The sequence below is a fragment of the Branchiostoma belcheri genome, unplaced genomic scaffold (genome assembly GCF_001625305.1).
Source record: "Branchiostoma belcheri isolate BF01 breed outbred unplaced genomic scaffold, Haploidv18h27 scaffold185, whole genome shotgun sequence".
Classification (NCBI taxonomy): domain Eukaryota; kingdom Metazoa; phylum Chordata; class Leptocardii; order Amphioxiformes; family Branchiostomatidae; genus Branchiostoma; species Branchiostoma belcheri.
The window spans coordinates 214221-226327 of record NW_017803324.1 but is presented as its reverse complement, the minus strand read 5'-3'; the positions used below and the strand labels follow the sequence as shown (position 1 = coordinate 226327).

At 40.0% G+C, this 12107-nt stretch overlaps 1 protein-coding gene across 1 annotated transcript in view; it reads right to left on the bottom strand.

The window, feature by feature from the left end:
- Positions 1 to 5889: 5889 nt before the first annotated feature.
- The window catches only part of LOC109467627 (sodium channel protein type 4 subunit alpha B-like), a 68190-nt gene continuing 61972 nt past the window's right edge, over positions 5890 to 12107 (bottom strand). Inside the window, exons 29-31 of the mRNA XM_019765658.1 lie at positions 9278 to 9391; positions 8488 to 8758; positions 5890 to 8043 (exon numbers count right to left, since the gene is read on the bottom strand). Of these exons, the coding sequence (XP_019621217.1) occupies positions 6974 to 8043; positions 8488 to 8758; positions 9278 to 9391 (1455 nt within the window). The 3' untranslated portion in view covers positions 5890 to 6973. The remainder of the gene's footprint in view (positions 8044 to 8487; positions 8759 to 9277; positions 9392 to 12107) is intronic.

The window sequence follows — 12107 nt, the reverse complement described above, 5'->3', positions numbered from 1 at the left end:
AGAGGCGTCCGTGTGTCTGTCTGTGTGTGTGTGTGTGTGTGTGTGTGTGTGTGTGTGTGTGTGTGTTTGTGTGTTTGTGTGTGTCTGTTTGTGTGTGTTTGTGTGTGTCTGTAAACATGATTTGATTTGATTTGATTTGATTTATTAGGCTGATAACACATATGTATGCAGCCAGGACTGCCCAACTAGCCGGAGGCTATTATAAAGGGCTAGCCCTCACAACAATAACATAAACAATTCGGAACAGTTAACAGTGTCAGTTACAATTCAGATAGACATACTACCGGTACTACTACATAACAGATGTTGTGGCCAAACGTTAACAAGCTAGAATATCCGGCCTGGTCGTCGTGCGTTTACTACAATTACATTTATATGTCAGGTTAATATACTATTACATAACAGATGTTGTGCACTATATTTACATTGTCAATACAATATTATTCTATTGAACTATTTACTAAGTAGTTGTCGTCAAGTATTTATCAAGTATTGTCCATAGTTGTAAACATGATAACTTGAGAAGGCTTGGAATTTCATACTCGGAGTGTTTGAAACTTATCTGAAGGTGAACATCATTAAACATAACTTATTCAAATAAGGACTTCATTTGTATAATTTATAAGGAAATGCTAGGATGGCATTCTTTGTCAACATTAGTCGACTGTCTTTTGGTGGAGAATATGATCAACTCTTATTCTATTTGCATAATCAGGGGATAGTCTATTATATAATGTTCAGTCATAAAGATTAGGCGAAGGTATGAGATCGTGGAACCCACGATTTCGACATATAGAACATGTCTGCGTAACAATAGCTATGGTAAATGTATCCGAATTTCATCAATACTTTGGTGAAAATATATTGAATTGAATTCTGACTACATAATAGATATAAGGTGTGCAACGCAGAGAAATGACATCTCTAAACAATCGTACACATTGGAATGTGTGTATGTGTGTGTGTGTGTGTGTGTGTGTGTGTGTGTGTGCTTTATGTATGTGACGTAGAAATGAGTAGATTTGGGCCCCCTGGCGGCTTTCCTAGGTACTGCAGCAGAATTTACCGTAAATGTTTCATGATCTCGACATGCTAGGGTCAGGAATTTTGGATGTTAGATAGCTCTTGGGCTAGGCACGAAGTGTCATTAGTTTGGGCTCCCTAGCAGCTTGTTCTGGAATGCAGGGCAGTTTGTTGAACAAGTTTTGAGGGAGGATAACTCAAGAACCGGCCGAGAGATTGTCATGATTTTTAGTGTAGGCAGCTTAAGTGCTGCTTGACATAATTAGATGACAATTATTCAATTGACAACAAATTCCACGACCTCGTACCTTCGCCAAATAATGGTATATAATGTTAACCATTCCTACTGACAAAATTATACATTTTTCTCATTGATTATGAAAATAAGTCCTCATTTCATTTCCATCATGGATTATATCAGCTAATCCTATACTCGAAGTAATGACAGCCGTATCTTAACAGAGAAGACTATTCTAGCACTTCCTCATAAATTATGCAAATATATTATGATTTGAATCAATTATGTTTAGTCATGTTCACCTTCACTTAATTTCCAAATGTGGCAAGTATGAACTGCCTGGCATTTAACACTATGAAATTACAGCAATTTTCCATTAATTATGCAAATTAGGTATCCATTTACATAATCTACATATTCAGATGTTCCTCTCATGCTCAATTACATATGTCAGAATTGTTCCATAGGCCTATTATGGAATACAGCAGATTTATAGAAATTGCTAATTGATTATGCAAATTAGCTCCAGATTTACATAATTTATCATTTAATCATGGCAAACATCACTTAAGGTACCTACGCACTAAAAAGCAATCCAAAGCTTCTTGAGTTATCGTTGCTAAACCACATGCATATACAAACGCACACCTACACACATGCACACATACAAACGCTACTGAAAACATAACCTTCTCGGTGAAGGTAAGTATTTGCACAATATATTAGGAAGTGGTAGAATAGCTTTCTCTGTTAATATAAGGCTGTCATTGGGTTGAGAATAATTATTATGATCAACTGATATAATCCATAATGGAAATGAAATGAGGATCTTATTTCATTAGCAATGAGAAAAACGTATAATTTCGTCAGTCGGAATGGTTAACATCATTTGGCGAAGGTATGAGATCGTAGAGCTCTTGTTACAGAATCAAATTCTACGTAACTACAAAAATTCCGAATTGAAGGAATGGACTGATCATGACTTGTGTTGTATTTGAGCTATGATTTTGGATACTTAATATTTTTTAGGACAATCCATTTCATTTGTCAGACTGCAATTAGTATTAAACCATTATATATGCAAATTATAACATAATTTGCTTCATTTCGAAATTAACATATTCATTGCAACTGTCGTGGTTACGAAATTTTCATCGTTAACCCCAAATGTTGAAATTCTGCTGTTTTCACATATCACACAAACGGTGTCCTTTTTTCTTGTCAAGTCGCACATGTCCTCTATTGAATGCTCATCATTTGACGTTCCAGAATATGCACACATACGCACACACATACACACACACATACACACACACACACAAACACACACACACACACACACACACACACACACACACACACACACACACACACACAACACACACACACACACACACACACACACACACACACACACACACACACACACACACACACACACACACACACACACACACACACATAAATACACCCGACTCCTCTTACGCACCTCAGCTTGCTTAGTAAGATATGTAACTAGGCGTATCTTTCATTTACATCTGAAACTGCAGCACGTATCTTTCCTATATTTTTTATCAATATTTTCCTGATGCATAGATTTCGGTGCCCGTGCTTATACACCATAGCCATTCCCAACAGCGCAAAAACCTTGCAAGGAAGGGGCCCCAGTGTTCCCGGATGTAAAAGCAGTATGCATGGGGTGTTTTCCATTTTTTATGAGATCGAACCTTAATAGACACCATAGAAGTTAAAGAGGCTCCCTGCCACAAGAAAGGATTTTCGTCCTCTGTCTGGCTGCTGGGAAGCATATGCTTGTAATTTTCAAATACCCTACAAATTTATACGTGGAATATGTAGTGAAAAACGTTACATTTATTTGGGCTTTTACACAACCAAAATGTTTTTTTTGCTTGCTTGATTTTACCGCTTTTTAAATAGACGGAAATTAGAGAACATGAAATAAGGGTGCAGCAGTCTTTTCTAGTGCATCGCTGGTCGTCACTTTGTCCACATCCTGAATGAAAAAACGAAGAGGTTCAGTAGAACAGATAGCAGAAGATACAGAATCTGAACGTTGCTTGCGAACACCACGAAATGAAGATTATCACTGGGAAGACAGAATTCATATCAGTTGACCACTGCCCAGACAAACTGGAGATTACTGTGAATGACATCTCTTAAAAACAAACCGGAGGGATTCGTCAGAGAGGACGGGAAGATAGAGCAAATAATACGAAAGACAAACTCTGTCGACGTCCAACTAGTACCTTTACTAAAGCATACAAGCATCCCGATGGAGACTAAAGGCCAGACTGATCTACGCCATCTTCATTCCAAGTCTCATCTACCAGTGTCAGACCTGGACTCTAAACAAAGCAGAGGAGGGGAATCTCTGATGAGGCCCCGCCAGGAGCACAAGGAAAGGCAAGGAGAGACAGATTCAGGAATAAAGTCATTAGCCTGGTGGTGGGAACCAAGCCTGTCCTACAGCTCATTGCCAAGCAGAGGGTGCAGTGGTTTGGCCACTTGATGAGAATTTCACAACCAGCTGTAACTGCTATGTACTCAGGTCAGGGTCAGAGGGTGACCCCGCCACCGATAGATGTAGTAGTAGAGTCCCTGGGAGCACACGGAGACACACCTGCCAACAGAACGTCGACTTCATCTCCCCGCGACGCCCCTATAGGCACAAGCGGCCGGATAAAATAAAGTAAATGGTATCTAAATGCAGATGCCTGAATCGTATTCAGCAGTTGTATGGAATGAAGTGTGTGTACATGTGTATCTGATTGTGTCTGGCCCTGCTAGTTACCGCCCCTTACATCGGGACCAGCCAAATCATCTCTGTAATCCCCACGGCTCTCGCTGCACGGTATGCCCCGTTTACAGAAACAACATCGGCATTCACAACGATGAACGATCATTATCTTTCCCGTGAAATATCCTAAAGGATTTATCGAAATGTTTTTCAGATACACGCTGTCTCGAAATTTATGTGGTCCAGTCCCGTGATGTACCGGTATTCATGAAGGCAAGATCTAGTGCCTCTATCACTGCTCACTACTGCCCCGCATATGGGATGCGTCACTGATAGGGATCGCACAGTTAGGGAAGACGGAGACCCTAACGTTTGCTTTGAGTGAATACAGAACTATTCCTCTCTCAATGTCGCCGATACGGAACGTGTGTGTGTGTGTATGTGTGTGCGTGTGTGTGTGCGTGTGTGTGTGCATGTGTGTGTGTGTGTGTGTGTGTGTGTGTGTGTGTGTGTGTGTGTGTGTGTGTGTGTGTCTTTTATGAACATGTCTTTAATCTGACGGAGTTGCACTTGGTTTAGCCACACAATTACTGTCATGTAACACGAATGAAATATAAATTATAACTTAATCTATGCAAATTAAGCTGCTTGATGTCATTAGGAATGCAGTTTCTGAACTTCCTTATGACCTCCGCGCATAGGTCCGACTGTAGGTCATGTATGTCAAGCTCAGAGCGTGGTTTGTCCAGGGTTTTTGATAAGCAAATAACAGTAAGCTTTCGGAGTCTCTTTTTTAGACTCTTACTAGCTCAAGAAGACTGGGAACTTGGAAGACGAGCATACTTTTAACTATGTTTGTCTGTCTGTCTAAGTTACGAGTCCAATCATCACTTATCTTTGCCATAAAAAGACTTTAAAGTTTACTGAGTTATAAAAGTCTAAGACAAAAAGCTTTATACAGATTACACATGTCGAATCCTGATTTGGTATCGATATTGTGAAAGCTATATTCATTAGTGACGTTTGTATGAGGAACATTGGTTGATATGTATTATGCAAGCTAGGACATTATTGATGAAAAACCAGTACAATATTCACAGGAATATATGAAAATTTCATACTTGTGTAGGTTAGAAATAGATTATGTAAATAAGCCATGATGAAAATATATAGATGTTATTACCAGGTGAAGAAAGATTGAAGAAAGAACCTTTTGAATCAATACTTGCACTGTATGTATGTATTATTGGAAGAGGGGGTTATGGAGTCATATAACCCATTCCAACATTATTTGCATATTATATAAAATGCTATACTACCTAAGGTAAATGAAGGGTGCCCTATATCTGCAACACATGCAAGTTATGCTGTGACACATGCAAGTGACACATGCAAGTTATGCTAACCCTTTCATCAAGAATGTAGTCATCAATACATGACAATTATTTGAAATATGATGTTTAATTTTCAATGAAATCTTATGTACAGAATAGACCATGCTTACCCATTGTAAACCCCCTGTAGCCCTGTCTTTACATGTGCAGTCGATCTTCACAATCAGCGTGTCTACTCGTCACACATGTTTGGCAGACCATAACAACATCGGTGTTGAAACTATACCTGTAGGTTCATTTCAAATTTGATTTGACGCTGTAATATCACATATTAATGACAAGCAGTATCTTGTAAATATACAGAACTGAACTTTCAAACATTTCTAGATATAAAGCATTCTACGTTACCACAGATTCGTTTCGTTAACACTGTCGTCACATTTTGGATAAAGATGCATAGATGCCGGGTTACTGACCACGCAAATACATGTGTACGTGCATGTACTTCTTTTCTTTACTTTCCATGGTTTATACTGCAGTTGACATTGTTTTTAGGTTGCCTTCACGAGAGCACAATGTCAAATTATGACGACTTACAGTAATATCAGTTTTATATCATTGGTAACAGGCGTTAGAATGCTGGTCATGTTGTAATGACCAACATATACAGCTACACGTCATGTCTTCCATTTCAAATGCAAAAACTCTCAATGATTAAAATGCCAATTATAAAATCTGACGGATGATGTTCTGAATGCCACACTAACCCAGACCTCTTCATGAGACCAGCATGTATTTTACACATAGCAAATCAGGAGTTGATGTTGGCAATTTTCCAAAGAATCAAACTTCCATACAAGAGAACACAATAATAAACACATCCTGTTGAAGACAGATATCAGATTAGAGTAGCGATGATTGTTCTAAATACACTGTGACTGGAAGTGATGGGCGGACATGTCAGAACTAAAATCATTTCAAGTGATGACATCACCACGTTAACCTTAACTTTCTTAACGAGATGACAACTCGAGGAAATGTGGCTATTTATGACAACATTGTTTTAAAAACAATTCTACATAGAAAAACACCAAAGTGGGCTGTGATAAGAAGGTACTTCGTGCGTAACACGCATCATTTAGTACACAAATCTTGTCAGTGACATAGTACGTTGTAGGGATCGAGTTTATTAATCGTTTAAAACCGTGTGAATTAGGAAAGGCACAGAAGTCACGGTTCTGTTGTGGTCAGGATTTCAATCCAAATCATCCTGATAATCTACCACGTGTAGTCTCCTCCTTATACAATTTGACCATTTTACTGAAAGAAATTACAGCTAGGAAGGTTGTGGTAGCCAGGGAGATTCTGCGGAACCTAACCAGAAATGATTCTAATTTCTTTGGCTTGACTCGAAGCACCACAACGTTCTTACTTCAGAGTTGATAGTAATGTTTAAGGTAACTGCATGTGGACCTTAAGCACTTAAAGGCGTATCAAGTCATCAAAGTCTGATACTTAGTTTCAACTCGAAGTTACGCCCTGATCAACTTGACCAAGGCATGAGGTTACGTGGGTTCCACTATTGACCACATAGCCCTAACAATTCCTTGTGCCTTATTGCTATGTCAGAGTAGCCCTGCGAGATTTATCAGCTTTCGGCGATCCTTCGTCCTTTACGTCATCTGTACTTTTCATACTCGTTATCTCCTCATCGTCGTCTTCCCTTTTCAAAAACTCAGGTGCCCGCTCGATTGAAGCTTTCAGCATCCACCTCCTGAAGGCCCTCTGAACGGCCATGGCGGCCAGCTCCTCCCGCCTCCTCGTCATGGTGGAGCTGATCACTTCGTAGTCCTCGGGTCTTTCCGGATCAGCTAACGCCTCCGCCATCTCTTCTTCCGTCTTCTCTTGGTGAAGTGTGTCCATCACCTTATCCGTCAGTTTTGTCAAAAGGTCTCTACAATATACCCTATCCTCCGTGCATATTGGAAGGTCCAGGTAGACTATAGTGACTTTATTTGGCTTGGGCACTCTTAGAGGAGCGTCAAGTTCATTAAGAAATTTCGACACCTGGTCCAAATGGATGTATTTGGTAGCGTGCGGGTCGTAGCGTTCCCAAAGTGAATAGTACATGTCGACGTCATCTTCCGTCACACCCCCTTCATCGGCTTCTGCCACGGCATTACTGAAGTTGTCCAGAATAACAGCAATGTACATGTTGGACATAACAAGGAAGTTCAGCACCAAATAAGACAAGAAGAAGAAGATAGCCAGAGAACTGTTCCCACAGTTTCCGTTTGGGTATTCCTCAGAAGGCTCCGGGTCACAGTCGGGTGGCTCCACCATGGTACCGGCAAGAAGACCGTCCCAGCCAGCTGACGTGCAGACTTCGAACAGCGAGATTATGCTGTTACCGAACGTCTCAAAGTTAGTGATCTCACTCAAGCCTTTATTGCGAATTACATCCATGAACGAAATCATTCCAAAGATGGCATAAATGAACATGACGAGGAAGAGCAACAGTCCTATGTTAAACAGAGCAGGTGCAGATATGGCCAAAGAAAAGATGAGAGTACGTATGCCTTTGGCTCCTTTAATTAGCCGAAGGATTCGTCCAATCCTCGCCACGCGGATAACCCTTAGCAATGTAGGGGAGACGAAGTATTTTTCGATGATGTCCTCCAAAAGAATTCCTGCATTAGGAAAACATTGAAACTTTAAATGAAAATCGCTTGAAATGAAAATTAGCTTACGAAATAAAGCAAGTGTCAGATGTCTGAAACATTTGTCTTTGTTGAAATGCGTTAAGCAGATCCGCGAGATAAATTGTGTGGTTATCAGGTAAGTCATCAGGCAGTAAACTGCCTCTTTCACGTTCGAAATAACCAGGTTGGAGGTCAAGGTCAGCCCCGTGGGAACGCAAACAAGAAACTGGCGAGGAATTTCGCACCTGTAAAGTATTTCTCAAGACTTACTTTCCAGACGCCCCTATGTCGTTAAATTTCGGATTTTACTTACAGTCGTATAGACATGCAGTTGACTTGAACAATGCTAAAAACTGTCTAAATACTGTCTTAATTTGCACGTTGTCGATATTCTGATACAAATTCTGCAACTACAAGTAATCAGGTACGTACCTAATATAGACATGACGACGACAACGCAGTCAAAGATGTTCCAACCTTGGCTGAAGTATTTAAAGCCAAAGGCAGTCATCTTCCAGACCATCTCCCATGTAAATATGGCGATAAATACGATGTTGACTAAGGCCAGGTTGTCGGTGAACTCTTGCGTTTGGCCATAGTGTTCGATCATCATGGATACCATGTTCAGGCCAATGATAATCATGATAAAGATCTCGAATACTTGATGCATGGCAACATCGTAGAAAAATGCCTGGACTTTATTCTGCAAAAGAGAAAAAAAGACAATGTGAATGTATACGCATCATTTGAAAAACCAGAGATCTAATACCTAAAAGTGACATTTTACGTTATCTTCAGGCCGGAGGGATCAGTGTTAGGATCTTTGCCACTAATACTGGTTTGTCTTTGCCAGACATAATGTCAAGTCAGAAACGTAGAGTGAATGGGCAGGCTAAGACGCATTCTTGATCTATAACATTCTAGAAAGAAAGGTCTCCCGTGCCCTTATGCAGAGCGTAGGGTGGTGCCCATATCCATGACGGTGCAATGCACTACAGCAGGGGGCTGGTCCGCTGGTAGTGCTGTGTGTTTGACCTTCCCATACCCTTTCTCATATGTGCTGAGTGCTAAGCAGGAAAAAAAAGTGTGTACCATTTTTGTCTTTGGTATGACCCGGCCGGGGTTTGAACTCACGACCTCCCGGTTACAAAGTGAGCACTCTATAATCGAGCTATTGCACCGGTTCATGACATTCTAGGTTCATTGTAAATTGTCTTCCTACCGCAGGCCTTGGGATACCCTTGGTTGGGGACTTGGAACCCAGTTTTTTCATGGCGGCGTAGTACTTCTTCTGATCCTCTGTCATAAACAGGTCAATAGAGGACCCTTCTCCACCTTAAAGAGACAAAACAAACACAATAAACATCACGCTATAACTACTTGTTTTTGATCATGAGTTGTTATTGAGTGAAGGAGACATACATGCTTGTGCTGTCCGTGCAAAATTAAAGCGGTGAAAATTGTAAAACTTGACGTTTCACAGGAATTTCATGAGATTCGGCCATGAGGGTCATATGCAAGACAACAAAGAGCAAAGACAGACTATCCTATTTTTAAGCCATTGTAATATCTGAAGGAGTGCATAATATATAACACTATTACTTTTGACCCCCTACTGTAGCATAATAGAATGCGAATTAGCGAGTACAGCGGAATGCGCACTGATCTACAATGCTCTATTGTAACATTAACATCCAACACAAGAGCGAACTTACAAAACCGCTGGTTTTTATAAGACAATATTTCAAAAGTTCAAATCAAATCAATATATGTGAAGTTCTAATTGGATAGGAATTTTTTTTAAATCAAAAGTTTTTTAACGCCTCAGGGGGAGCCTAATGGTATAGTATTGTGTGCAGTTTGCAACAATTCTGGGAATTGTATAGGAATTTTATCCACAGGCATGAAATGTCCACAGGAATGTATCACAGCTCTGGAATGTTGCTGACACACATGTGTGCCCACAGTTCTTCTTAGTGAAATTCCTGGAAACCCATGGGAAACCTTTCTGCTGGGATGCCCTACTTTCCAGGGGCTCGTTCACTATACACTCAGGGGAGGGGAGGAGTGATCTACTGAACTGCACTGTATCTGTCTAGACTTAACAGGTAACAATGTACACAACGTGTACTGCCAGTGATGCACATAGGATATTACACATAACGATATACCATTACCAGTGTTCAGATGCAATGAAGCTGATGACTATCGATGTTTATTCGTATACTGCTGCTGGTGATGACATATAATATTTCATAATAACGATAGGAAAGTATATATGTATACCTGTTAAGTCTAGACAGGTAACAAGGTAGGGGTTCATATGAAGTAGGGCAGGTTTTCCCAGATACTTGCGAATTCAAATGTTATTTTTGAACTCACGACAGACCACAAGGAGGCTTCCCCAAAATCATGAAATAATGGCAGTGCCATGTAAACAATAACCCTTACAATAACCATCATCGTCGCCATGGCAATGTATGTTTTCATTGTCAGTCGTGTTATGATTACCTAGAAAGACAGACATTTGCTAGAAAGCAAATAGAATATTTCAGTCCATCTCCCTCCTCGTTTTAAAATTGAGTTTTCCATATGAACCTTTTGAATGAAGTGCTCTTCAATATCAAGTTTTTGAACACCACCAAGTAGTCCCCAATACCACATACTACTTATTATAATATTCTCGAAACCCCCATGTAGTGCTTTCCAATATTAGGTGTTTTCAAAACTTCCATGTAGTGCTCACCCCCCCCCCCCACCACACACACCGTGCTTTTCAGTAACTCAGAGTTCTCGAAATCCCCATACGTTGCTTGCAACGTCCCCCCGTCATTACTCTGACTGGAGATTTCCTGCCCACACCACATGTATCTGCTTGGGGATTGCAAAGTTCAGGTCATTTGGCCCCAAAAATTGAATCTATTTAAGTTGGTCTGATATGCATATACACCTATGTGGTTAAAAACTGTATGATGAATTAGCCTATCAATACATGTATCTAATTTATTTTTTTTACTGACTCTATCTTAAGTCACAGAACTTATCAAACTAATTTAAGGCAAGTGCGAAGTGAAAAGCGCGCCATGGCTGTGTGTTATGAGTATGTCTGATCCCTGCAGTAAGAAGTATATGAAATAGAAACCGTGCCAAGAAGTTTAAAAGTTTACCAACCTCTTGTAACTTTATTCCAGAGAAGGATTAAGAGACACATTCATCGTTATTAGCATATAACGGCGGACCTTTTGGGTTAGTAATTATTTATTACAAACGGTTAGACCGGATATAGATACATACTGTTAGTTTTATGGTAGGCATTATACGTTTAACTTTGTTAGCGTTAATGTTTACGTTATGGTAGCTGTACAACCTACATTATGTCAACATTTTGTTTTTATTCCACCTTTATTCAAGATGCAATATGCACGATACCGATTAGATTTTCATTTTATGTTCTAACAATAATGCAAATATATACTTGCAATTTGCGTGCAGCCGTCTCCGCTACACTTCTACATTAATCTGCTTTACCGTAAATATAAAACATATAGAGACGTCTGGATATTCGTGTACGTATGGCACACACCAGTCCTGACCCAGGGTGATGTTATAGTGCCATCTTTGTCTCTATTCGTGTTTAGATATAAGTTTATAACAGTTTACATGAACTTTCACCAACCTTTCTCAACCTCGTGCAGAAGAGAAATGGAAATACAAATGTTATATACCGTCCACAGTTAGTCAATACCCAAGTAGTTCACTAGTTTCTATTCAATTGGAAAAAAAGGCCGCCTCTTCCCCCCTCAAGGAACTTTGGTAAATTCCTCTGTCCTCGTGTTTGCATGCAGAGAGTTTCATCATGCTGATGAGACATGACAAGGTGGACTTGCATGGCGGGGATGTAATGTGACGCAACGTTAAAGCTGCATTATGTAACATTAGTACGATACAAAAAGTACATTTTCTGGTTCTTTCTTTACTTTGAAGTCTTCTCCATTTCAAGTCAGTGCCATTCAGGAAGTGGAGGTGCCAAAATATTACTCCTTAAGAGCGTG